This window comes from Ursus americanus, chromosome 9 (assembly GCF_024610735.1).
Source record: "Ursus americanus isolate L20-20 chromosome 9, mUrsAme1.1.p, whole genome shotgun sequence".
Lineage (NCBI taxonomy): Eukaryota > Metazoa > Chordata > Mammalia > Carnivora > Ursidae > Ursus > Ursus americanus.
The window spans coordinates 7776893-7803994 of NC_142135.1; the positions used below are offsets into that span (position 1 = coordinate 7776893).

Sequence of the window (27102 nt, forward strand, 5' to 3'; positions counted from 1 at the left end):
TCCCTGGGCCTCTCGTTCATTCTCCACCACCATCGTCGTGCTCCACCTCCCCCACCCCCATTGCGGTGTATCAGCATTCCTTATGGCCTGACTGGAAATCTGAAATGAAAAAAATCATAATTTACCCACAGATTTTACTACCCGCCCCGCAACGTTGAGTATTGCCTTCTGTTCTTTGTCTTTATGTACCTTTTTCAGAAATGAAAGTTCATGGCTAACGTGAACATTTTGTTTTCTTTTGACACATGGCCTCCCTCATTAGAACTCCAAAGGCTTTTTGGGATCTAGCATCAAGTGGCAGGACCCCATTTATTTAGCCATGCTCCTGTTGGACATTGTGGGGTTTCCAGATTTTTCCTTTGTTGTGATTTTAAATAATGCTATAGTAAACGTATTTGTATTGGAGTTTCTTTCTATGATCCAAAAATATTAATGGAGTGCTCAGATTACTTACTCAACCTGAAAAGGATAAACCATTTAGAACATTTAAACTAAAGACGATAGATGAGGGGTGCCTGGGTGGCTCAGTAGGTTGGGCGTCCGACTCTTGATTTCAGCTCAGGTCATGATCTTGGGGTCCTGAGATGGAGCCTTGTATCGGCCTCCACACTGAGGGTTGAGCCTGCTTAAGATTCTCTCTGCCCTTCCCCCTCTTCTCTCTCTCTCTCTCTCTCTCTCTCAAAAAAAAGATGAAAACCACTATTTTTGAAAAATAAGAGAGATTTTTTTTTTGCTGCCGTTTTCAGTAAATGATCACATAGTCCCACTTGAGAAGGTTTTGCTTATGTGCTGTTGCCAGACAGAGAAGTGCTGTTGTATTTATATCTCCGCTTCACTAATTCAACTAAAAAAACGATTGCCGCATACAGTACAGCAGTTTTTACTACTTCTTGAGTCCTGTGACTCTTTGAAACCAAAGACCATTTTAGAAACCTGCCCCCAGTAAGCATGGACGCGGGACCGTAACTGCGGCAGCTGCGGCGCTCTGAGTTTCCTGGTGCAGCGCGAGGCTCCGCTTGCTGGAATCGCCATGAAATGCATCTTAATGTACAACAAATGAATTGACTGAATCCTTCAGCACTTTCGGTGACAGGGCTGATGTATGGAAATAGACAACAGCATAAAAACTCAGGATAATTTTAGAGCCATTCATCTGGGGTAACGGGGAGTGTGTGCCTTGTGTTTTAATGACCGTTTCCTGGAGACTGGGATGGTGTCTTGGGGGGGCCCTGGCTCGCCTCTGTGCCCTCTTCCCTTAGCTGCGCATTCGGACGAGTTACCTAGCCTCCCCAGCTCAGTCCCTCACCTAAGAATGGAGCTGATCGCGGCCACCTCACATCATGGCGACGGGGTCGAATGAGAGAACACCTGAGTGGCACTCAATACATTTTCATTTTTTTTTTTTTCCTCCTGAAAACGTCTAAGATCTCTAGAGCCATTGCATCCTTCTTGATGACCCCCATCCAGGAATCACAGAGGAGAGAATGAATTGCCTAAGAGTCACCGTAGATCTCTGGAGAAGCAGGCTAGACATTCCTTTTAGGATTCCTTCACACTGTCGGAGTGGATTGGCAGGAAATAGACCTTTACTGTGGCTGTTGGGACAAGCGTGGGGCTCTGATTGATGATCTCATCACTGCTCTCTGCTTCCAGACTTTCATCATTGCCTTGCAGTGCCGAACTGTTGCCTGCCCTATGTTTTCAGTTAGCTTCCTGAGACGGTCATCAGTTGACATTCCTTGACATGGTCTGGGTTTTAATTTTCATCTTCGCAGGGGTGTTTTTGGTCTTCTTTCGTGTGTGTGTGTATGTGTGTGTGTGTGTATACATACATACATATTTCCAGTGCCCCCTTCAGGAGACGTATTGAGGAAGGAAACAACTACACGTCTTTCAGCTCATAAGAGACATCGCACCATTGTGTTATGGCAGGAGGCTAGTTTCTGAAATCAGATAGCTGTTTGTATGAACGCAACTTAGGAATCTTAAGAGCACGGAGCTCACGCTGTTTCCCTGTCTGGAAGAGGGAAGGAGAATGGGGGGGCAAAGTGGGATGGATACAGTTACTGTGTTTGGAATGCTGGGTCCTCAGGAACCACTGGAATTCTTCCTTTTCTTTTGATTAGTTTCAAGTTATTTCTCCCCCCTCTTGGTTTTGTGTTTCTCTTCTCATCAAAAAATATCTTCACGGGACTTTATAATTTGTTGTTTTGATATAGAAGAACATGTGTTGGAATAACGTAATAACAAATGGTGAACAAAATGTAGATTTGGAGAACATTCTCCAAATGATGCTGTAGCTTCCCCACGCCAAGTGCAAGAACTCCTTGTCCATCAGCCGTAGTAAGTGGTGTCACCTGGGACACAGGCCAAGCCATCAGTTGTGGACAAACGTTCTCCTATCCACAATGCTCAGGGATTTGGGAAGGAGTCAGTACACAGTGCTGTGTGGGAGGTAGGGAAGGGGGCCTAAAAGGCCAAGATGTTTCTGTTCCTTGTAGGTCTCTGAGGGAAGGTACCATGGTGTTCTCCATGGAGTCTGGGTTAGGTTCAGTGGGCTCCAGAAGCCCCTTGGAATGGCAGCAGCTCAGGCATCCACCCACAGTGTTCTGTAAATGTTTACCTCCCACGAGCAGGGAGAGGGAACCTGACTGACAGCGTTTGCCAGTTTCTGTGGTGGAGGTATTTCTGCTATGGCCCATTTTAAGCTACCAGTGTGATGTCACTCACTGGGAAGAGGTGTACAGAGCCGGCTTGAGAGCTGGTTGAAGCCTGCTGCAGCCCACTTCTGGTCCTCAGGGCACAGGGTTGACAACGCCAGCAATGTGTCCCCCTGGGCCCCTTCAGGATGCACCAATTCTCTGAGAACTCCGGTGTTTTCTGGTAATTAGACGTGTCCTGAATGCCATGTACTTGTTGTATTCCCTGCTTGTATTGGGTGTACTTCTGATCATTGGAAGGCAGGTTAGACAGTCTCTTACTCGTTTTCTTAGCCCATCACTTTTCATTAATATGGATTGGAGGCATTTTCCCACGCACACACATTTTCATGTTGTATTGCTGCAGTGGGCCTGCCCATTTTTCCTCTTGAAATATGCCTGATGAAGCTAGTTCACTAGATCACAGGTTGAGAGGCGTCAGATTCTTCGGTGCTAAGCCTCAGAAATTATTAGCTCACTCCTAGAGCTCACAGCAGGATAGAGATGGGACTTAGCAGGCTGCTCGTTTTCCAGTGACCTCAAAGTGGTCCTTCAAGTCACTCCAGATTATTGGCGTGAGCGCAGGGATGGGAGTCAGATGGACCTGGAGCCGGGGTGTGTCTGAACACTGTGGTCCTGGGATGACTTCCTTAACTTTTCTGAACGTTGGCGTTCCACATCTTCGCAGAGGAGGGGTTCCTACCTGCCTGGCAGCAGCCGCAGAGATTAGATATTATTCTCTAAGGTCCCCGACTGTTCCTGACACGTGGCACTTAATAAATGGCTCAGATTTACGATCCTGTTTATTCCCGTGTTCCCTCCTCACCATGTATCTGTTGTGCTCAGCATTGTGCTGGACACTGGGATATGGTGGCATTTATCGCTGGTGTGGCCTGGGCTGGGGACGCTCCTCCAAGGCTCCATATTCTGACTGTAACAGAACAGGTGCGTTCCAGCCAACAGTACCCACCTTGCTCACGGGAGGAGAATTTGACGCTTCTCCTCGGTGCTGACCCTTCTCCCAGCCCCCACAGTTAGAGGGTCATTGAGGCAGGGGTGGTGGTTGGATGGGAAGCAGTGAGAGGAGAGGGCTCAGGGAGAAGACTTTGTGGCAACTACTAAAATCTTTGTATCATTTTGGGGCCCCTGGGTGGCTCAGTCGGTTAGGCGTCTGCCTTCGGCTCAGGTCATAATCCCAGGGCTCTGGGATCGAGTCCCACATTGGGCTCTGTGCTCAGCGGGGAGCCTGCTTCTCCCTCTCCCTCTGCCACTCCCCCTGATTGTGCTCGCTCTCTTTCTGACTTGAATAAATAAATTAAAAAAAATAAAATCTTTGTGTTATTTTGAACTACCATATGAGAAGAACGTAAATGTGTGTACACGTGCCTTTTGGATGTATATCCGTATGTTAGCTTTTCACACCAAATTCAGGGATAATAGCATAGAAGGAAATCCAGAAACTGTCAGCTAACAAAAAGTCATTTATCTGATTCTGGGACATTTTAATTTTAAAATTGTCTTTATTAGGGCCCAGATTCCATACATTCCTGGCAGATGCTTCCAGTGATGTGATGTCATCATGTGTGTTATTGGTTGTTATGTGTTAATTTCTCTCACAGAGGCCCTGTGAGGTTGGCATCATCATTCCTGGTTTTTGCCTTTTTTTTTTAAGATTGATTTATTTATTTTAGAGCGAGAGAGTGTGAGCAAGACAGCCACAGGCGCAGGTGGGGGGAGGGGCAGAGGGAGAGGGAGAGAATCCCAAGCCAGCTCCCCGCTGAGTGTGGAGCCCAGTGTGACGGTTGATCCCAGAACCCTGAGATCTTGACCTGAGCTGAAATCAAGAGCTGGATGCTGCCCCCCCCCCCCCCAAGGCGCCCTCATCCTTCCCATTTTAAAGTAAGGAAACGTGGGGGTGGGGGATGACCAGCCCAGGCCACAGAGTGAGCAGGCGGCTGGGCCACACCCAGCTCTGGATTCAGAGTCTGGATTCTGCTGCTGGGCCAGTACCCCCTGAAGTTTGTCTCAGGTGTGCACTCGAGGAGGAGAGAGAGGAGGAAGCGGCATGGCTCTGTTCTGGCACAGCGATTGGTTTGCATTTGCTAGTGGTCACAGGATGCTGTGTTGAAAGGTCAGACACTCGGGGTGCTATTGACTTTTCTTATTTGTCTCCAGGTCTAGTTGCTGGTCTGACGCAGGGCTAACTCTGGGACCTGTCTCTCTTTCAGTGTTTCCTGTGGCTGTCTAGAGGATCTCAGATGCCGAGATTTGGGGGAGTGTGGGAAGGGAGCAGGAGGGATGTTGGACACTTGCTTAAGCTCTTGTTTCCCTAGCAGTCCTCGCTGGGATTTGGGACACCAGTCTGGCTAATAGTAAAATGCACTTCGTTTTCCCTCTGCTGTTTTCCCCTTTCACTGTTTTTCCTGGAGGTCTTCCGGGAAGCGGGGCTGGGGTTTGAGAGAGGTTCAGATGCTGTCTGACAGCATGCCATGTGACCGGGGGCCCTCTGCCTAGTGCTTGCACGGGATTAAGATTCTGATCCTGAGCGCATTTCCTGCTTCTGAGCGGGGGCTCTGGCCGAGTCCCAGGACAGGCACTGAATTAAGAGACAAGAAGGAGTGAGAATGTTCACAAAGTCCGATTCCACATTTTACTTCTGAATATTGTATAATCAAATTGCTCTGTATCCGCCTTCCTTTGATAATTGAGCTCCTTCCTTCCACTTACTGTTTCGTGCCTGTGTTAATCTCTTACCGCAGCTGTAACAAATGACCAGGGGCTTGGCAGTGGTTTAAACCACACAGATTCATTATCTTATGGTTCTGAAGGTCACATGTCCAAGGTAGGTCTCAGAGGCTAAAGTCAAATTTGCCAACAAATCTGTATTCCTTCCAGCGTCGCCAGGGGACACGCTGTTGTCCTGCCTTGTCCAGCCTCCAGAGGCTGCCCACGTGCCTCGCCTGGAGCCTCTTCCTTTGCCCATCCTCACGGCTGCCAGTGGCTGTGGGTCTTCCCCCTGTTGCTTCTCTGTGACCTGTCTTCTGCTGCCTCTTTGTAAGGACGCTTGTGATTACAGTAGGCCTGCCTGGACAATCCAGAATAATCTCCCCGTCTCAAGGTCCTCGATGAATCACAGCTGTCAAGTCCCTTCTTACCGTGAGAAGTAACCTCCCCTGTTACGGGGATCTGGATCGAATATCTTTTTCTGTGTTTATTTATTTTCCTTTATAATAAACCCCCCACATACTGTCTTTGTTGTTTACTCATGCACATCCCATTCCCCAGGGTCAGCTCCTGGCGGCCAGGATCCCCACCTAATTCAGTAGGGCCCAGTCCCAATTTACAAACGGATCCCCACTGCTTTTTTCCCCCAGTGTTACTAAGGTGTCATTCACAAAGCTGTAAGGTATTTAGACTCTCATCCTCTAGTCAGCTAATACGTCTGTCACGTCACACATTAATCCTTTCGCTCTTGTTGAGAACGTTTTAAGTCTGCTCCCCTCACGAACTTCAGTTATCAACAGTTGTCACCGTGTTTCGCGGTACCCCTCAGACCTTATTCATCTTATAACCGCAAGTGTATACTCTTTACCCATCTCTCCCTACTTCCCCTGCCCCTACTGGCAACCACTTTTCTACTCCGTTTCTATGAGCTTGACTGTTTTTTTGATTCCCCATGTAGGTGATACCATGCAGTGTTTGTCTTCTCTGCCTGACTTAACTTCACTTAGCATAATGCCACTGGGTCCGTCCATGTTGTTGAAAATGGCAGGGTTTCCTTCCTTTTCATGGCTTACTAATATTCCTCTGTGTGTGTGTGTGTGTATGTGTGTGTGTGTGTGTGTGTGTATACACACACACCATGTCTTCTTTATCCAGTCATCTATTGGTGGACACTGAGGTTGTTTCCATATCTTGGCTGTTGTGAATCACACTGCAGTGAACATGGGAATACAGATATTGCTGTGAAATTCTGTTTTCATTTCCTTTCGGTATAAACCTGGCAGTGGGATGGCTGTATCATATGATGGTTGTACTTTTAATTTTTTGAGGAGCCTCCATACTGTTTGCCACAGTGGCTACCCCAATTTACATTCCCACCAACAGTGTACAAGGGTCGTCCCTTTTCTCCAACATGTGAGTATATTTGGGGGTCCATTATTCTGCCTACTGGAGTGCCTTTTTTTTTTTTTTTTTCTTAAGATTTTATTTGTTTATTTGACAGAGAGAGAAAGAGAGAGCACAGGCAGGGGGAGTAGCCGAGGCAGAGGGAGAAGCAGGCTCCTCGCTGAGCAGGGACACCAAAGCGGGGCTCGATCCCAGGACCCTGAGATCATGACCCCAGCCTAAGGCAGATGCTGAATCGACTGAGCCACCCCGGCGCCCCCGGGGTGCCTCTTTTAAACATATGATGAGCTTTAACATTTCCCCCTAGAGAAAACAAAGCCCTTAGAGTTTTAGGAAATGGCTCATGGGTCACACGAGCAAGTGCCCGATTCTGGTATCTGACTGCCCAGCCCTGTGGTCTGTGCCGAGTTACGTTATCGGAAATGAAGTTGAATTTTCAGTAAGGTCACCCACCACAAAGGAGCAAAGATGTTTTAATGCCTAAAACTCTTCCAGAACTTATTGCATTCCAAAAAGAGCAAAAGATGCCATGATCGATTTTTTTAAATTGTGCTAAATTTCTGTGCCTTTGCCTGCTTTGTCGTGCTTTCTGAGGGAATTGGGATTTGGGGGTTTGCGGTTTTTATGGTGTGTACTTTATACCAGTGCCACAAGTAAATGCGCCAAGTCTTCCCATGACCTTTATTGTGCATTGCATAAGAATGTAGTGAATTGAACTAGAAATTAATTTCGCTCAGCTTTGTTGTCAATTAAGTGGCATAGTTCTGCATTTAGTCTAGATTACATATTTCCAATGTGGTGTTCTTTAATTAAAGGCCATGTGGCAAAGGTTGAAGTTTTAATTAATGTGAGGCATTATCATATTAATTTTAATTTAAACATAATATAAGGATGTTTCTCTGCTTAAATTAGTTTCCATTAAAGAGTCCCACCGATGGAGTCTTTAATCTCATTCAGGTTGCTTTTGTTCACTGCCTCTTGTTAAGTCTTTATAGGAGGAGCTACGTCAGTTGATCCAAATGAAAAGGCAGAGGTTCTCACACCTTAGAGAGTTTTTAAAGATGATCATAGGAAAACACATCATTTTAGATGATTAATAAGTGATAACAGGAAGCTAAAAACTACGTTTAATTATCATCTAGGCAGGAAAGAACAAGCCCGTTTGGTTTGGCCTAAAAAAAGTGCAGAGTGTGTAAGTTTCAGAAAATAAACACTTGTTTGAACAGCCACCTCTGTGGAACGTTCTGGAAGTTTATGATTTGGTGTTGCCAGTCTTTCTGCTGACTCCCTCCCCTGTCTCCGTCGGACCCGCTGTGCGTTCCCGCACCCTCCGAGTGTGGCGAGGCTGTAAGGCAGTGAGCTGAAGGTGTGAGTGGATGCACTGTTGGCTGTCCGGGTCAGCTTCCTTTTCTGCTTAGGACCGCGGAGTCACTCAGCACCTCGGGTGACAGAGCAGCGCCCTGTCAGATCCCACCGACATGGAACTGATTGAGGAGATCACACACGTCATACTTGCCTCTAGGAGATGCTCACATTGTGTTGTGCATCCCCATGAAATGTGCCTGGTGATTATCTAGTTTGTCAAGACAACCTCGTCATCAGGACGGAATTCCTCTACTCCCTTCTTAGTGCCCCAGCGAGCAAGAAATCCATCTCAGACCCTGGGAGGACACAGGAGAGCACAGCAGGTCTGAGAGACAGGGACGGAGGCAGCAGAGGGACTGGCTGCGGACTCCCCAATGCCAGGTGTGCCGAGAAGGGAGTGAGCGTGGTCAGTGTCAAAGGCAGAGAAAGGAGAGAATGGGGGAGGGGGGAAGGAGACGAGGCAAGAGAGGAAGCAGGAACGAGGCCATACAGGGGTGACAGTAAGGTCACACAAGCCACAGCAAGGAGCTGCGATTTTATTCTGGGTCTCATGGAAGGCCGTTGGAGGGTTTTACACCTGTGAGAGATGGGATTCCATTTGTGTTTTTATTTAATTAATTAATTAATTTGAGAGATGGGGGAGGGGAAGAGGGAGAGGGAGAGAGAGAATCTCAAGCAGACTCCTGCCAAGTGTGGAGCCTGATGTGGGGCTCAGTGCCACGACCCTGAGATCATGACCTGAGCCGAAATCAAGAGTCGGAGGCTCAACCAGCTGAGCCACCCAGGTGGCCCTAGTTTGTGTTTTTCAAAGCCCCATCTGTGTGTGGGGTGGAGAGTAGACCAGCAGTGGCTGCAGGGAGACCAGTTGTGTCCCCCTCGCGGCCCCGGCCAGCGCAGGGTGGAGGCCTCCTGGTTCCAGCCGACTCTGGCCTGCTAACCGTCTGCTGCCAGGACGAGTCCCCCGGCCATTAGAGGTTCACAGCCCGTTAAAGTGATTTTTGTCGTTAGTAATTTAGTTATTGCTCCTGCTAGAATTTTAGAAAGACAATCTTTTTTGTGATTCTCAGGTTTTTTTCTGTTGTTTGGTTTTTTTACTTGGAGTTTTACATGCTCTTCCATCCAGACACCTCCCAGAGCATATGTAAAATGTAATCAGCTCGATAAATAGTGACATTTCAGGATGTGACCAACTTTTTAATTGGTCCTTTACTGGGAAATCCAAATGGGAATTTATACAAATGGCTCAGCTTTTGATGTGAAGGAGATTGAGAATCTGGCTTTTGGTCTTAGTATTTTGGGACAAAGATGATTGAGAAAGGCAGCCTTGTCCTTCAGGTATTTGCTTTTTTCAAATGAAAAAAAATGAAAGAATAGTTTAAGCCACGTAATCACTTGACCACAGGAATTCTGTCACCCTGGCACCTAAAATATTATATATATTCGACTCTCTGCAAGTGCTCGTTCAAAAATGGAAAGAAATACATTAAGCCTTAAAATCTCTGTCCTGAAAAACACCTACGCTGTTGCTGTTGTGTTCTGTTATGGAGGGAGGCTGGGACCAGGGGTGGGTGCTGCAGACAGAACCATGCGTTCCCTGCGCTGGAGGTGTTCGGATGGGAGGGGGCACCATGGTGCTTTTCGGTGCTGCGATCACTCCTTTTTCCTCTGTGCCTTCAGGTGGTTTGAAGTGTCCTGTGTGCAGCTTCGTCTACGGCACCAAGTGGGAGTTCAACAGACACTTGAAGAACAAGCATGGCCTCAAGTTGGTGGAAAATGAAGGAGATTCCAAGTGGGAGGTAACTTTTTCAAGTTTGGTATTGATCTTGACATTTCCAGATACAAATGACAGACCAGGCCGGCCCAGGTCCTTCACACAGACAGTGGCTCCTCAGAGGATTGGATTTTCTGGTCAGGAAACTAGGAAATCTTTCCAAAGCCTGTCTCCTGTTGGCGGGGTGAGACCAGGGCTATGGCTGCGAATTCTTGCTCTGAGTTGAATTGACCATGTCTGTATCGGTCTCACTGCATTTGCGCTTCTGGGATTCACCAATCCAGAGGCTGTCGCATCTGAGGGAAGCATGCAAGGCAAGGAGCAAATTATGTCTTCACCAGAAGAACTGGGAAGGGCTCTGTCTTCTGATTCTAGGCCATACTGTCCGGCTGCTGAAGGCATGTGCTCCCCCTGCCATCTTTGTTTTACCCTTGGGCATCAGAACCAGTCCCCTGGCTGGAAACCCATCGGTATGATCAATGCCAGTAGCCATCTCTCTTTCCAGGCGCCAAGTATCACCACCACGGACTAATTGCGGTTGACGTTAAGGCGGGTTTCCCAAATTCAGCACTGCTGACATCATGATCTTGGACATGAGCATCTGATGTAGGGGCTGTTCTGTGCATTTTAGGGTGTTTAATAGCATCACTGACCTCCACGCCCCAAATACCAGTGGCATCCCCAGCTGTGACAACCAGAAATGTCATGGACATTGCCGATGTCTTGGGGAGTGCAAATCACCCCCAAATGAGAACCACTTACCCAAGCACTTTCTGGAGCATCAGAGCATGTGGTGGTTAAGAGTAAGGGCTTTGAAAAAAATCCAACAACACATGAAAAAAATAATACATCACGACAGAGTGAGGATGATTCCAGAATACAAGGGAAGGGCGGTTCAGTAGGAGGGAATATTTTAATATAATCCATCATCATAATAGAACTAGGGAGAAAAATGATTATCTTCATACATTCAGAAAAGACACTTGACAAACTTAAGTGTCCGCCAATTAAAAATAAATAGAATACAACTGGATGAATATATCCTTAAGATGGAAAAATACATCCATGCATCTTGGCCCCAAAGTCAGCATCTTACTTGGTGAAGGAGTACCGGAGGGTGTCCTGTTGAATCGGGAGTAGGACAAGGATGCCCCAGGAGCTCTGCTCTTGAACAACTTGGGAGGCATCAGCCAGTGAGTCAGACAAGGCAGAGTAAACAGTGACGTTAAGAATTGGAAAGGAAGAAATAAGGTATCTATCCGAAGGTGGCAGGATTCTATTTTTGGAAAATCTACAAGAAGGAATGAAAAACTATTAGCATGGTAAGCATCAAGTTGAAACATAAACATTAAATAACGAATAGCTTGTATATGTAGAGAGAGAGGCAAGAGCGAAAAGATCAGAGACTCAAATGTAGAAACAGTGACATTTCAGGAATACCGGAAGAAAAAACCGGAGTGAATGAATTCATTTCTAAATTCAGAGTGTGGAGAGCTTGCCTAACTACGACTCAGAATCCAGATTCAGTAAGGAGAAAGATTGAGAACAATTGACTACATGAAAAAATTTGAAAGGTCTTATGACAAGAACTCATAAACAAGCTCAAGAGACAGAAGATAACAAAATATTTGCGGTCATATGGTGGAAAAGGGTTGAGTACCTTGACGTTATGGAAGTCTTGTAAAAATAGGGATCAGCAACCCAGTAGGAAAATGGGCAAGAGGTAAGACAGGTCCACAGAAAAAGAAATGCAGATGACTTTGAATGTCTGAAAACACGTTCAGCCTGACACGTAGCACATGTTGGTGGAAGTGAGAGAGAAATCTTTTACCTGTTAGAATCCAGAACCGGACGTCGTCTCTGTTGGAGAGGCCGAGGGGAAGTGCACACTCATGCATTGCAGGTGGGAATGCAAAATGTTACTACCTCTATGAACGGGAATTTTGCAACATCTAGTAAAATCGCTTGTGCGTTTCTTTATCCACTAACTTACAATCCCAGCACTAGAAAAGTAACCTACAGTCATGCTGACAAAATGAGAAAAGGTGTCTGCACCACGCTATTTATCGCAGCCCTATTATATATCATAGGTTTAGATCGAGGAGTAGATTGCATGTGTGCTAAGTCCAGATGTGTGCCTATACACAGTCTGCGTACATGTGTCTCTTAGCCTTTTGTGCTGAGAGCCCAGAAGCAGTGACACTTAGTGGCCGTGGGCACACCTGCTACCCAGATCTCAGTTTCTAATAGGATTCTCCAGTAAAAGCAACCAGGGTCCTTTGAAAAGTGGTTGATTCTAGGACTGTGGCAGAAAATATGTAAGATGAACCTAGGGTATTTTTTGGTCCCAGAAAGTAACAGCATGCTTCTCCCCTCTCCACCCCCCAAAAGATGGAGGCATGTCAAGAGGATACCAGAGGCTCCCAGAGAGCTCCCAGTGGCCAGAGCTGGAGGAATTTAAATAACTAAATAAACAATGATGGGGCGCCTGGCTGGCTCAGTCGGTTAAGTGTCTGCCTGCAGCTCAGGTCATGATTTCAGGGCCCTGGGACCAAGCCCTGCATCGGGCTCCCTACTCAGCGGGGAGTCTGCTTCTCCTTCTCCCTCTGCAGCTCGCCCTGCTTGTTTTCTCTCTCTGTCTCTCAAATAAATAAAATCTTTAAAAAATAAAAAAAAAATAATGATAGTGTTGTACACAACTCAAAGAATAAAGTAAGTATCTGTGAGTCCATACTGCTATGAATGAATGGCAGGGAAGGAACAGTTTTTGCACACGGAAGAATTCTGAGGAATATATGTGGGAGGAATGAGGGAAATAGAGAATTCTCATTAAAACACCATAGTAATCGCTGCAGGCAAATCCATCGATGGGCGCCGAAATTAGACAGAATGTAAGGAGAAACAGAATATTTACATGGCCTCAAAATCTCTTGCCCCAGATATTCACTAGATCACAGAGGGAAAGTAGTAACTGTTTGCTAGAGGTGTCTGGGAAACCCATGCTAACCGTGCGACCGGAGGTTAGCGTCCCTAGTAATAAGTCTCGGTGACACCGAGAAGGGCGTGTCCCCCGCCCCAGGGTATTCTTCGAAGAAGTCTCAAGCTCCGTCTGCTCACGAGAAACCATCAGACGTGTCCAAATGATGTGTCGATGTGTATGGTCCGATACCTGCCCAGGACTCCTCAAGAGTGTCACGCTCACGAGAGACCACGAAAGCCTGAGGAGCTGTCCCTGGTTGGAGGAGACCGTGGAAACTGGGTAACTGAGTGCCCTGGATCCGCCCCTGGGTCCTGAAACGGAAAAAGGACACCAGGGAGAAAGCTGTTAAATCTGGGTGAAGTCTGTGGTTAAGAGTATCGTTCCAGTGTTAATTCTGGGCTTTGATAATTGTACCGCAGTCACGTCAGATGTTACCGTGAGGGGAAGCTGCATGAAGCGTATATAGGAACTCTCGGTTTTATCTTCGCAACTCTTCTATAAATCAAAGAATATTTCAAAATAAAATAGTCATAAAGAAGAGGGGGGCATTATATGTGGAGAGGTAGGGCCACGCCAAGATGGAGGGATCAAGAGATGAGCCAGATTTCTCTTAGCATAGCCAGTTGTGCTGATTCGACTCTGAAACCATGGATATATTTTATATAATACTAAAAAAAATTGGAAGTTTAAAAAATGCAAGCCCTAAAAATCAAGAGGAAAGTGAAATAAGTGATTCTAACTGATATCAAAGTCGACCATATAACCCATGAAGTGTTCGTGCCAAAAAGGGAACCCGTATCTGATTAAGCTTCTACGTCTACCAACTTGCAGGAAACACAGTGGACAGGAGAGCACGTCCCGTGATTCCATGGAGGTGCCGTCAGCAAAGTTCAGACTGTTGGGAACTCTGCCGGCAAGCAGCCCACTTTCCCCAACAGAACTATAAGTCAGGGGTCAGAAAGTCAGAACGGAGGGAGAACCTGTACATAAAAGTCTATGAGACATGTCAGTCCATTCTAATACATGGATTCAGTGACTTAAATTTGATTTGAAGGGTCAGTTGTGGGAAATAAGATACTGGAGAGACAAGGACGTGGCCTGGATGTGTGGTCACATGAAGGACGTACTGTTGGGTGTTTGATGTCACGGTGGTGGTGTGCTTGTGTTTTGAGAGGGTTTTATGTTTTGGAGGTACCTTCTAAAATATGTATAGATAAAATGCTATGACTTCTGCATTTGCTTCAAAATATTCCAAGGGCAGGGCATGGAGTGTGTGGGGGGCAGAGGGGAAATAGGACTGGTCGTGAATTGATAATTACTCAAGTTGGGCGATGTGTATACCGAGGGTTCATCACCCTGTTGTGTGTGTTGGAAATTTTCTATAAGAAAATGTAGGGAGTGTGTGCATTGGAGTTTGACAGACTTTGAATCCTGGTGCTGTCTGTATAAATGGCTTGACCGGGAGCCATTATTTACTTAACCTCTGTGTTTTCCATCTCTGATCCATCCAGTGAGGCTAAGATACCCAAGAGACATAACACACAAACTGCCGAGCTCCATAGCTAGTCCCTGGTCGGCCCTGGGACTGCCAGTAATTGGCAGCCACTGTGATTATCGGTGGTGATGGTGGTGGTGTCGTCATTGACATCACATCCTCATCTGAGGGAAAACATAGTCCTCTGGTGTTCCAAGTTCATACTGCAAGGATTTGCTCTCTCTTAACAGGCATTGGAACGCCAGTTCTAACACCTCGCGTGTCTTGGTCAGTTGGTGCTTTTGTAAGTGCATTTGCTAACGCCCCTCCGCACTGAAGGCTTTGCTTCCTACAGACCCCAGCTCAGTAAGGAGGAGAGCTTCGAACCCAGTGACAATAGTTCACACAAAGTCATGGACTCAACTCCAGAAGTGAGGCAGTAGGGCAGCCAAGAAGCTGGGCTCAGGTGGTTGGTTCCCTGTGGGATGACAAGCTGACAGCCCCATCATTTTGGGCGGTTGTCTGGCTACCCAGAATGCCTTGCAAAGCCCATCCTTCCCACATGTGATTATTATAGATAGTTCGCCCAGGGAGAAAGAAGCAGTTCTGTGTGCGTGCTGTTTTTCACAGGCTAAACATTCCTTGGGCCTAATCAGTGTTGGGCAATTTGTGGCCTAATGGTACTTACAAGAAAGTAGGGTTTTTTTTGTTCATTTATGCATCCATCACATATTTATTGGGTGTCTACTATGTGTCAGGCTGGGAATCTTGAAAGGCACCTGCCCCTTGGCTGTAAAAGAAGAATTACATGGCATTCTGACCTGTGTCCGTTACCGATAAGTGCTTACAGAGCATAACTTCGGCACCTGTAAATTTTGTGTAAAGTCCTCCTTCCTATTCTTCTTTATTGGTGATGTTCATGTTTCCTGCCTTATAGTTCCCTGCACTCCCATCGCTCCCAGAAAGACGGCATTATTCATGCTGATTTCTTGTGACATGCTGAGTTCTGTCCCACCTCTTCTCTCCTGAGGTATGCGGCACCTGTGAATGTCGCTTCAGCCCCTCCTACCCTCCCAACTCCTGATTTTGCAGATAATGTTTCCTGTGGTCCGTTGTCAATCGTCTCCTCCGTATAAAAATGAGAATGGCCGGAATAAGCAGGGTTGACTGACCTATTACTCAGGACATGTGCTGCCAACTTGACACGGGCCATGTAGTTGGCCGTCCCCCTCCCTTCCACCTGCAGCTCTGCCATGCCCTCCATCTGGTGGCCTGACACCGTGAGGTCCATGACCCGGGGAAGATTAGGATGGCGCAGGCAGTGGCGGGAGGAGACAGTGGCCGTTCGAAGAGCACATATAAGAATCTCTGTGTGTATCTAATCTCTATAATTATGAACAGCACACCCTGGTCCTTAAGGCAAGAATGTGTGGCAGGAAGCTTTCTCCCAAAGCTGCTTGAAAAACGTCTTGGTGGGGCGCCTGGGTGGCACAGCGGTTAAGCGTCTGCCTTCGGCTCAGGGCGTGATCCTGGCGTTATGGGATCGAGCCCCACATCAGGCTCCTCCGCTATGAGCCTGCTTCTTCCTCTCCCACTCCCCCTGCTTGTGTTCCCTCTCTCGCTGGCTGTCTCTATCTCTGTCAAATAAATAAATAAAATCTTTAAAAACGTCTTGGTAATTGCAAAGAGAAGTTTCCATTTTGGAAAGTGTGTTTTTACTGGAGCAGCTGATTTCTCGGGGACACCGGGTAAATGAGGTGTTGCAGACGGTTGCTTGTGCGCATTTGTTTTGTCCCCATGAGTTATCCTGGGACTTGCGGGTAACAGGTGGTCTTCTAGAAGATCACTCAGATGATCTGTTTTTGTTTAGCCAGCAACAGAAACCCCCGAGGAGCCCTCCACCCAGTATGTGCACATCACAGAAACCGAAGAGGACGTTCAGGGCACGCAGGCAGCTGTGGCCGCACTCCAGGACCTGAGATACACCTCGGAGAGCGGTGAGAGAGGACATGCTGTGGGGCACCTTCCAGCGACCTTCGGGCTGGTCTTCAGTGGGCCTGCTGAATGAATGCACGTGTGAATGCATCATGGCCCTGAGCTGGGCTTCATCCACATCCCTGACCCAGCATTCGAAATGCAGAAGGTCCCATGGTCAGGCTTGGAGGCCTCTGCCTCCTGACAGGAGCCGAGAAGGCTCCGCAGACTCAGAGCTTTGCAGTGGTGCGGCCAGGTCTCCACACATATTCTGAGAGAGGGCTTACCACTCTTCACAGGGGTGGAAGGTGCTTTGCCAGAGTGCTCAGCTGAGTGCCAGAGCTGATCCTGTGGTCTGGGTGTCTGTCCCCATCCCTGGCTTCCCTGTGGGCCTCTCTTCCAGGGGGCTTGTTTCCGCCCCACGGACAGTGGTGGCATGGGCCGGACTGAGGGTACAGCCACTCACCTTACCAGGGCTGCCCTGCAGAGCCTCGAGCCCAGCCCTGCCTACGTCCCAGTCTTCTGAAAAGCCCCAAAGCAGGATCTTTATGTCAAATGTCATCGTTTTCAAATCTTAGATCAATTTTAAAATCAAACCATTGTGCCACCCCAGCGGTGATTTGGGCCTTATACTTAGAACCGTTTTCTTAGTCCTTGTTAGCACGTGGAAGGAGCCCAAGTTAATGCGTGACTGCAGCCTGATTTGCATTCAGAGGAAGGCATTAGGTAGTGGCAGGAGGTAGGAAATCGCCAGTGTTGCCTGGTTCTTGAAGCCCTACAGGTGTAAGCAACCTGAGTAGAACAGTCCTTTGGGCCGGTTACTTGAGGGCTGGGCTCCCTGGGCTGCCGGGCTTGAGGAGAACGGGAGACAGCGCTCCCCATTGCAGCTCATTAGAGCAGCAAGTTCTGCAGAGGGGAGCGGCCCGGCCGAGGCTGTTAAATGGGGCCCCGAGAGCTGAGGCTCTGTCTGAGTCTGTGCTTCCTCTCTTCGTGTTCGGTGGCTTCAGTGACTGCTCTGCATCCCCCATGCACGCACGCACACACATTCCTTCTGAGGCCTCTCCCTCGTCTCTTCCTGGCTCTTGGGATAAGTCTCAGACCATGCAGCCCATCGAGCCAGGCCCGCCCGCTCTGGGTCCTGGCTCCCGTTGCAGCAGCCCTTTCTACCCTGCCTCTGAGATTGCTCTCCCCCACAGACTGTGCAGGCGCCCCTTCCCCCCAGACCTGCACTGCGGTGTATGGTCTCTGGGACACCGTCTGTTCCCTTCCCCCGCACGGTGTTTCTGGCCACCTCACCTGTACCTTCAGTGTTCAGATCGCATGTCATCTGCCAGGGACCCACCTGATTTTCTGCGGCGTTCCCCTGATTGCCTCCTGATACGGGACCAACCAGGTGCGGTAGTAATTTGCTTACAAATCTGTCTCGTGAGTCCCAGAAGGAGGAGGAGAGAGGGTGTTAGATGAGGCAGATCTTCGTATTCCCGCTGGGAGCCACACTCCTGGTGACAGGCTTGATAAATGGTCACCGAGGGAGTGACTGCATGAGGAATTAAACCTTACTTAGCTCAGTAAGTTTTTAAGGTAAATGTTTTGTTTAGTCTTTGTTCAGATGTTCAGAGTGGTTGGCTGCAAGGCACAGTTGACACACCTCCCTTGAGACAGAGAGAGAGAGAGTGAGCAAGGGAGAGTGTGTGTGTGCATGTGCACGTGTGTGTGTATGTATGTGCAGGGCAACGCCAGGCAACACTCTGAGTATATGCAGGTCACTCCCACGCCATGTACTTAGTCACATGCCGCACCCTACCCGCTACCTAGAACACCTCACGCCCCCTTCTCCATCTCTTCCTGAGTAACTCACACGGGAATGTGGCCCACGGAAAGCCAGTCCACGAGGATGCAAACATTGGCGGAGACTTGGTAATATTATGCTAACACAGAGATCGTGCAATAGTTTCCCTTTTGGTGAATTAATGATCAGGGTCAGAGTGCCGTGTTCGGGAGAGTCCCAGATGGTCAAGCAGATGGCGAGAGTGGGCAGGGTATACTCAGTAGCTGCCCTGATGCCGTGGATTCCAGTCATTTGAGATGATTAAAATAGACCCCCAAGCTGGAATTGGTTTGGAATTCTAAAGCCCACTGGTTTTAATAATTGAGACATCGTCGGATGTTTTTTCCCTAACTTGTGTAATTTATTGAGCACACTCTCATTGGCCACCTACCAGGTGTGTGCTCCCAGGACACTAACTTTGCAGGTTAATGTGTTAGTTGGTACTTCTCAGGGGTTCTGTCCGGAGAGGCAGTTTTGGGTCACCAAGTTTGGATTCAGAATATCTGGGCCTGAACTCCGGCTTTGTGCTGTGACTGACCCAGTGACCCCAGGCAAATGTCCTGTCTTTTTTGTGCAGAGGTAACCAGTCTGTGAAATGGGGGTAATACCATCACAATGTCATCTCCTCACACGATTGTTTGGGCTTTTGAGATGTTCTTCTAGAAAGTGCTTTAAAGCCAGAAAGTACCACACAAATTATTCTGCTGTCGAAACGAGGATGGCAGAGAATCTGTGCTTCCCCCGGATGGGCACCACTGCACAGTGGCCGCTCGTAAGGTCTGGTTTTGCACTCGGGGCCCCCCAGCACCGGTGGGCTTACTGGTGTCCTGTTTGCTTCTTCCTTGTAAGGTGACCGCCTTGACCCCACGGCTGTGAACATCCTCCAGCAGATCATCGAGCTGGGCACTGAGGCCCATGACGCCACTGCCGTGGCCTCGGTGGTGGCCATGGCTCCAGGGACAGTGACGGTCGTGAAACAGGTAAGGGCCCTCCCCTGCCCCTTCAGTATCCTCTCTCCGCACCGCCGCACACCCTCTCTCTCTCCTGCCTGTAGGTTGTCAAGGCTGAGTTTCCCTAAGGTGGGATTGGGAAGGAGATTGACTTAGGCTCGTGCATTTTCTTCCTCTGCCTCTGATGATTATGGTAGCATGTCTTCAGTAGCTCCGTAGGCCGAGGTATGTTTTAGGGGAGAGGTACAATATATTTTTTAAAATTCTGGGAACCTTTCATTCATTTCCCTTCAAAGAATCCCAGTGTGAAAATAGCAGATGTGGACACACTTGGACACATCTGTCGTGAAAAGCAGCCCTTGGGTGGGAACTGTGGGAGCAGCCGGAGAAGCTGGGAGGGCTTCTCAGTGGACTGGCCTCGTGAAATATGCAGCATCACCTGGCCGGGGACTGAGCCGATGGGAAGAAAATGATCAGTTTTTGAATAAAGGTTACTTGACTTAATTGTTAGTTAAACTGTTTGGCTCATTTCCTCCCCTGCTATCCCCAGAGACTTCACCAGCTGTTAAAATGCAGGGTGGTTGATGATGAGGTCATCCTTTTTCTCTGTCTGTACCTCTCTCTCTACTATCCCTTGCTTCGTTTAGCCTGGCTTCCACAAATACTTAAAAAAGCAAAACAATGGTAAACACGTCGGACTCGGGCAAAGTTCAGGTTCACAGAGAGAGCTGAAATGCAGACCATAGAGTTTTACAGCTGCCCATTCTTGGAGTCATTCATTCAGGAGGTACTTAGTAAGCGCCCACTCCTGTCGGGCAGTGTTTCTGGGGTTCCAGGAGAGAACCAGTGTCTGTTATCACCATGGTCACTCTCCAGTGGGGATAAAAGTAAAACGGAAATGAACAAGTGAGACACAAACGATGTCAAATGGGGAACAGGTGCAGTGGAGGACAGTAAGACAAGGAGAGGGCTTTGGGCCCCGGAGCATGCTTGGGGGATATTTTATAGCAGGTTGTTGGGGGCAGATTGCTGATGTTTGAGCAGAGGGGTGTCTTACAGGAGACATGCAGGTTTGACTGTGCATTTGGTACCAAATTTTATAACAATAAATAAGGAAATGTGGAACCATGAGCTTTGTGAAAGGAGTTGGTTGTCTTGGCACTAACAAAGAAAGGTATTTTCTTAATGTGGCTCTCACATGGGGACCCCTGAATGCTGTGTCCCTGGCAGCATCCCTCTGATGAATCAGAAGTAGGCTTCCCAAGCTATCTCCTCGACAGTCCCCCCAGGTGTGCCCAGAACACAATGTGAAGTGTGAAATCCAGGCTAAGTTATTCCAGGGGAGTTAGTACATTCTGGTTCAACCCTGGACTTCACGATCTGCAGACCAAACTCAGCACGTCTAGATGAATGTTGGGACCGCGTTTCCCCAGTAGTGTGGTTTGTCTCGAGAAGAGCCTGGACAGCAGTGCCACCGTGGGATGTGGTGTCTCAGTCTGCCGTGGCCTGCTGCCCACCGGTTGGAAACAGACTTGTACCCATGCTTTCATTTGTATTTACTAGACAGCGGTCTTCACATTGTCTTACTAAATCTCTTCCGGAACAGCGCTCCGCGTCATGACATGTGAGTCCTGAGCTGGACCTGACCCGTCAGGAGGGGTCTGATTGGGATGGTGTCAGGAGAATTTTTGCATGCTTCATACCTTCCGGATTCTTTTGAGAATTACAGGAAGGTGCCGGTGCTGGTGATTGCCGCTGCTCAGGGACATGATTCATTGAGCGTCACCGGCAGCGCAGTGAGACAGGAGGTTGCCGGCTTAGGGTACAGCTTCGATGTGCTTTGAGGCATTAGGTTGACAGCACGACATGGGATGAGGCAGATAAGCATCCAGTCCGACCAGCGTAAACAGGTACAATGTGCTTGCGGTAACAGAAAACAGTGGGATCCTTTAGAGAATCTTGCGGTTTATTGAAAACACGGGCTAGGAGGAGCATGAGTGTTTAACACGGTCGAGAGCAGCTGCGTTTGGAAATGTTTGCCAAGAGCATGTGTCCTTGTCGTCATCCTGTCTGCCTGGCCCGGCATGTCGCTCACCGGGGCTGCTGGTACCTGATGGATGGGGGATGGATGGATGGATGGATGGATGGACGGACGGACGGACGGACGGACGGACTGGGGGACAGGTAGACAACAAACACCCCCTCCTTTGGCAAAAGAGTTGCACTGTGTGAAGGAATGCCTCTGAATTCAGTTGTCAAATCATTTAAATGTAAAGACAGGTGTGCTTGTTTTTGTTTTGGTTTTTAAAGATTTTATGTATTTATTGAGAGAGAGCACAAGCAGGGGGGAGCAGCAGGCAGAGGAGAGGGGAGGGAGAGAGAGAAACAGGCTCCCCGCTGAGCAGGGAGCCCAGTGTGGGGCTCAGTCCCGAGACCCGAGATCATGACTTGAGCCAAAGGCAGACGCTTAACCGACGGGGCCACTTGACAGCTGTTTTTATTAGATAGATTAGTTCTGATTTTTTTCTTTTAATTAGACTCTGGATTTAGGATTTTTCAGTAGAGGGACTATATCTGCTTAATGAGCGTGCTTAAGGCACTTCAGCGTGAACTCCAGTGCACCTGTTGGCATCGAATGGCGCTCTCCCTTCACTGTGTGGGGGGCACCTTAGTGCTGGGGTTTTCGTCCTGCTCCAGCCCAGAAGAGCGCACGTACTAGTTGCTTCATAAATGTTTATCACATAGGATGAAATGTACTGTGGGTTTCCTGAGTCTCTGATTATATCCTGTAAGACAGTACTGGAAAGAAAAAAAGCAAGAACACCTTGTCATAAAGTACATCGTATATATTGCAGAAAAAGAGGTTTTCACGTTACTACTGGATATCCTTTTGTGAGATCTTTTGAAACTTTCTGGTTTCAGGGTCAAAACAAATTCTAGGTTGTGTATGAATTGATTCTGGATGTTTAAAGATTTCAGGATGTCTTTCCCATGTGAAACAATGGTTATATGCTCTGTTCATAATTTTATTTCTTCCTGATGTATTAATGTTAATTGAAAAGGACCTTTTTTTTTATACGAAAATTTATCAGTGATAATTGAAAGTGATTAATTTTCCAGTCTTTCTGGGTTTTCGGTTTCCAGGATGAAATTAATGGCAGCCCTGTGGGCAGGCTGGGGGTGTTGGAAGCAAAGAGCTGTGAAAAAAATGGTTTCTTAGATTGCTTTCTTCTTACTTTTAAATGAGACGTCGAAAAGACTGCAGCCATAATTCAGGGCATTTAAATTTTCAGTTGGACATAGAACCATGTCCTCAATGATTTCCTGTCACGTCACTTTTCTCAAGTGTCAGCATTAGAAGCAGATTCATGGGGATGGAGCGTTTTGAAGTGTTCGGGAAGACAAGTCCTTACAGGCCCCGCACCAGCCGGGCCCACGGAAACACGAGAGCTTGGAGTGCATCTAATTGTGCATTTGTGAAGACTGGACAGTTTTCATTAAATAAATTGGTTTCTTTCTTTTCTTTTTGTTAAATCTTGCTTTAGGGTTTTATGCAGAGGAAATTTATCTTTGATAAAGAAAACTGCCTTAAGTAGATGAAGTGTAAGACCTACCAGCACAGGAAGATACATCATAAGCATCTCTGAGTCAAAGTTAGTTATTCTAAAGGAAAAGACAAATACAGCCACCATCACCATCCTGGCTCATGGCTTACGTGCCTCTTTGCTGTTCTATGGATTAAAATTTATTTTCGAGACAACAAGTAACATTTTCTGTACTGGTCTGCATCATTTCCTTCGCAGACTTTACCGCCCCTCACTCCCTGCGTGCTCCCTCCTGGGCACCCTCGCTCCCCCTCCGTGGCAGCTGCAACAAATGCCCCCAAACTTGGTGGCTCAAAACCACACAGATTTATTATCTAATAGTCACGGAGATCCGAAGTCTAAAATGAATTTCAAACTGAGCTAAAATCAAGGTGTCGACGGCTGCATTCCTTCTGGGAACGATTCCTTTCTTGAATTTTCCAGCTTTTAGAGGCCCCTGGCGTCCCTTGACTCAGGTTCCCTTCCCTCCGTCTTCAGGGCCGGTGAGGGCAGGGCGAGCTCTCTCACACCCCAGCGCTCTGGCCTCTGCTTCTTCGCCTTCTCTCAGCCGGACCCTCCGGTCTCATAAGGACCCTCGTGATTCCATGATGCCCACCTGGATAATCTGGGATAATCTCCCCATCTCAAGCTTCTTAGTCTCATCTACAGAGTTCCCTTCCTCGTGCAAGGTAACATGCTCGAATTCTGCGGATTCAGACACGGGCGTCTTGGGGGCGGGGGGCCGTTACTCTGCTTGTCACACTGGGTTCTGGGGTTAAGACAGGTCCTGCTCTCAAGAGGCAGGTCTCCCAGTATGGGAAATTATTTACTCTTTTATTCAGCAAACTACCCCTGAGCTGCTTCTACCAGCCAGGCGCTGTTCTTGGCTCTCAGGATAGTTCAGTGCACGAGAAAGATGAACGACCTGCCTGTATTGAGGGCGGTCGCTAATCCACACATACAATAAATAACATGCTGCGTTAGAGGGGGAAGGGGAGACATGACCCAGTGGAACCAGTCAAGACCTTAAACAGGCAGCTTTAACTGGGAATAGTGTAGGCTTTGGGGAGGTCGGCCAGTGCCCCAAGGGTTCTGTGGGAGTACCAGGGGGCTGCCCAACTTGAACCTGGGTCTGGGATGGGGGCACGTGTTGGGCAGGGAGGGCTTCATGTATGGCGAGGTGCCTGAATGGAGTCCTGCAGGGAAGCTGGGAGTTGGGTGGGGGCAGGGTTCCAGGCAGAGGTGGGAGCAGGAGCTCCTCCAGGAGCTGGTGCTGAGTGCTGGCTGACTGGAGACGGGGAGGTGGCAGATGACGCCCCCACTTCAGTTAAATGATGGGCCCTGTTGTAACCACCAAGTGGTGACAGGAGTCGTAGCCCAAAAGGCACCTTAGTCTGGTCTCTGCCTTCACTGCCCCTTCCCACTGCTCAGAGGCCAGTGGGGAAAGGAGGAGTCCAGATAGCGCACAGGTTCCTGTCACTTCTCAGCCAGATGACCTTTCGCTGTGGGCTTCTTGACCTATGTTACCCTCTTAAAGGCATGTTGGCATTTTTAAGAAATTACAGTTTCTGGGTTCTTCCATTTAGTCACAGAACCCAGGTAGAGAATCTGTGCTGAGCATTCCTGCTATTGGATTTCCAGCAGAACAGCTTGTCCTCCCCGAGACTGTCACTGACACTGGGCACAGCCCCAGAGCCTGGGGCCACCATGCCAGCAGGGGCACCTTGCCCCTTTCTTCTGTGCTTGTCTGTGAAGAGTAAGGAGACTTTATAATCACCCAGCATCTTCCTTTTACAAAGGTCAGGATGATTGAACAGGTGGTTTTTATGATATGGGTCTTCTTGAGTTAAAGTAAAGTGTGTTTTTTATTATTGCTGAGGGTGACCCCTAAACATCAGTTGGGAGAGCTGGGTGCATTGTGGGGTGTCAGCCTCTGGGGGTGAGGGAGGATCTGTCTGGGAGAAGATCCCTGAGCTGCAGGTGGGAGTTGAGGTGTGTTATTCATTGATCTGTTTGCTTTTGAAAACCAGTAGCCTTTCAGTCCATATGCCGTGTGTAAACTGGCTAGGGCATTTCCCTGTGTACAGGGACCCACCTGTCCTAGGGTTAGTCCAGGTGAGGCTGTCCAGTGGCGTGCACTTTGCCGTGCTCGCCTCTCTGTGACTCAGTTACCGTTTCTACTCTGCTGAGACCTGATGAGAAAGCATGTAGTATTAGCTTCGTCCAGAGAAATAGAACCAATGGGGTGTGTGTGTGTGTGTGTGTGTGTGTGTGTGTGCATATATATACATGTATACAGAGATTTATTACAAGGAGTTGACTCACCAACTATGGAGGCTGACAAGTCCTGAGATCTACAGTCTGTAAATTGGAGACAGTGTAGTTCATCTGAGTCTGAAGGCCAGAGAAGCAGGAGAGCTGATAGTCCAGTCTGAAAGCCAGAAGCCTCAAAACCCAGGAGGAGCTGACCTTGTAACTGGAGTCCAAAGGTAGGGGGAAAAACAAGCAAACTACCCAATGTCCCATCTCCAAGGTCAGCAGGCAGGAGGAATTCCCTTATTCAGGGAGAGTCAGCCTTTTTGTTCTGTTCACGCTTTGACTGGTTGATTGAGGCCCACCCACATTAGGAAGGGCAGTCTGTTTTACTCAGTCCTTTAATTTAAATGTTAATTCCATCTGGAAACACCCTCACAGAAACCACCCACGATAACGTTTGGCCCAGTATCTGGGCACCCCTTGGCCCAGGCACGTTGACACATGAAATTAACCATCGCACATGTCCGTGTGTATTTCAGAGTGAAGGCCTCTTTGTCAGTGAAAGGTCATTGTTTACTCCAGGTAGTTATTTACGGAAATAACCAGTTGTCATAGCGATGACTTTGATATAGAGATTTCAGGGAGATTTGGCAGCTTCTGGAAAGCATATGCATTTCAGTAGATATGTATTTCTCTCACAGTTGGTATTTCAGTTGAAGGTTCCAGAATGAGCTCTATTCTGCAGGTTCTTGAGGGGGCCATGGTTGAGAAGAGGCTGGCAGGACCACATCGACCCCAGGAGTCCTCTGCTGAGCACCAACACTCCACTTGAGTCCCCAGGCCAAGAGCAACTAGATGGTTCTTACTGCATCTCCTCCCATTGTGTGACTATTTCACTGGTGACTATGATTAGTGGTTCTTTGTTGGCAGGACTGTATCTCTGTCCACACCAAGCATCTTGCTTACAGCCTAGGAGTCATGCTCTGGGGCTGGTGGGTGGTGCACCCACTCCTTACTCCTGGGTCTCTGCAACCCTGGAGTAGTCTTTCTTCTGTTCATTATTTTCCCTTGTTGTGCTGGACGCGTCCAAGCTGTCAGCCTCCGCCCCAGTGGCCGGGAACAGCTGAAAGGAGCAACGGACACGGTCTCAGACCTGCAGGCACCCTGCCCACTTCCCCTACGCAGGCCTTTGGCCTGGCATGGTGCAGAATTGTGCTGCCATAATCTTGTTCAGAATCCAAATGCTCTGACCACATGCTATAACTGCTGATTTAAGAAACAAACGTAGAAATTCCAGATTTGCCCAAAGCAGTCCCCCTTCTCCCAGATGCTTCCGCACGCCCTTTGGCATTTCTGGGCAGGTCCCCTGGGGTGGTTGGCGCTGGAGAGTGAAGCTGATGTGTCAGCCAGGAGGAGAGGAACACGCCGAGCCTCCACGGGCTCAGTGCATAGTGCTTCGTCCGAGAGGCAATTTTGGGAGCAGTTCTTGCTGTAGGACATGTGTTGGTTGCCAGCCAGCACTAGAATTGCTCTTTGTTATTTGCAGTTCATTATTTTTGCAAGGAAATGCAGCCCATAGCTACGGCCGACGACGAGCACCGCTCGCCTGTTTGCAAGGAAGCGCAGGTCCAGCCTGTCCTGTTTTGAATCGAAGGCCCGGAGTCCTCTGGTCTCCCGACGCCCTGTCGTGCTGTCCACGTGTACCAGGGCGTCTGGTGGGAGGGGATGCTCTGCAGGAGGCGCTTCTCCAGAGCAGCCTCTGGAAGGAGACGCCTCGCGCCCCGTGTTCCTGCTGGAGGGGAGGATGGGAGGGCGATCTGGCTGCGACATCTGTCACCCCATTGATTGCCAGGGTTGATTCGGCCAATGTGGCTGGCTAGGCGGGTGTCCCCTTCCTCCCTCACCGCTCCATGTGCGTCCCTCCTGAAGCTGCGCGCTCGGTCGAAGAGGACGACCTTCCCTGATAGAGGAGGACCGTTCTTCGGTCAAGGATATACGAGTAGCTACGCTCCCCTGCTAGAACTTCCAAACAAGCTCTCAAGGTCCTGCTGGAGGGGAGCCCGGAATTGGCCTCCTCTGGGGCGGATGTTGAG

General features: G+C 48.5%; 1 protein-coding gene across 5 annotated transcripts in view; it reads left to right on the top strand.

The window, feature by feature from the left end:
* The window catches only part of ZFAT (zinc finger and AT-hook domain containing), a 277561-nt gene that overhangs the window by 233719 nt on the left and 16740 nt on the right, over positions 1-27102 (top strand). For 4 of the 5 annotated variants that reach the window (XM_045812193.2, XM_045812190.2, XM_087864596.1 and 1 more), the window contains 3 exons: positions 9870-9988; positions 16288-16414; positions 19069-19199. In XM_045812193.2, the coding sequence (XP_045668149.2) occupies positions 9870-9988; positions 16288-16414; positions 19069-19199 (377 nt within the window). Of the gene's footprint in view, positions 1-9869; positions 9989-16287; positions 16415-19068; positions 19200-23251; positions 23387-27102 lie in introns of those variants that run through there. The other variant, XM_087864597.1, reaches the window with a different exon arrangement.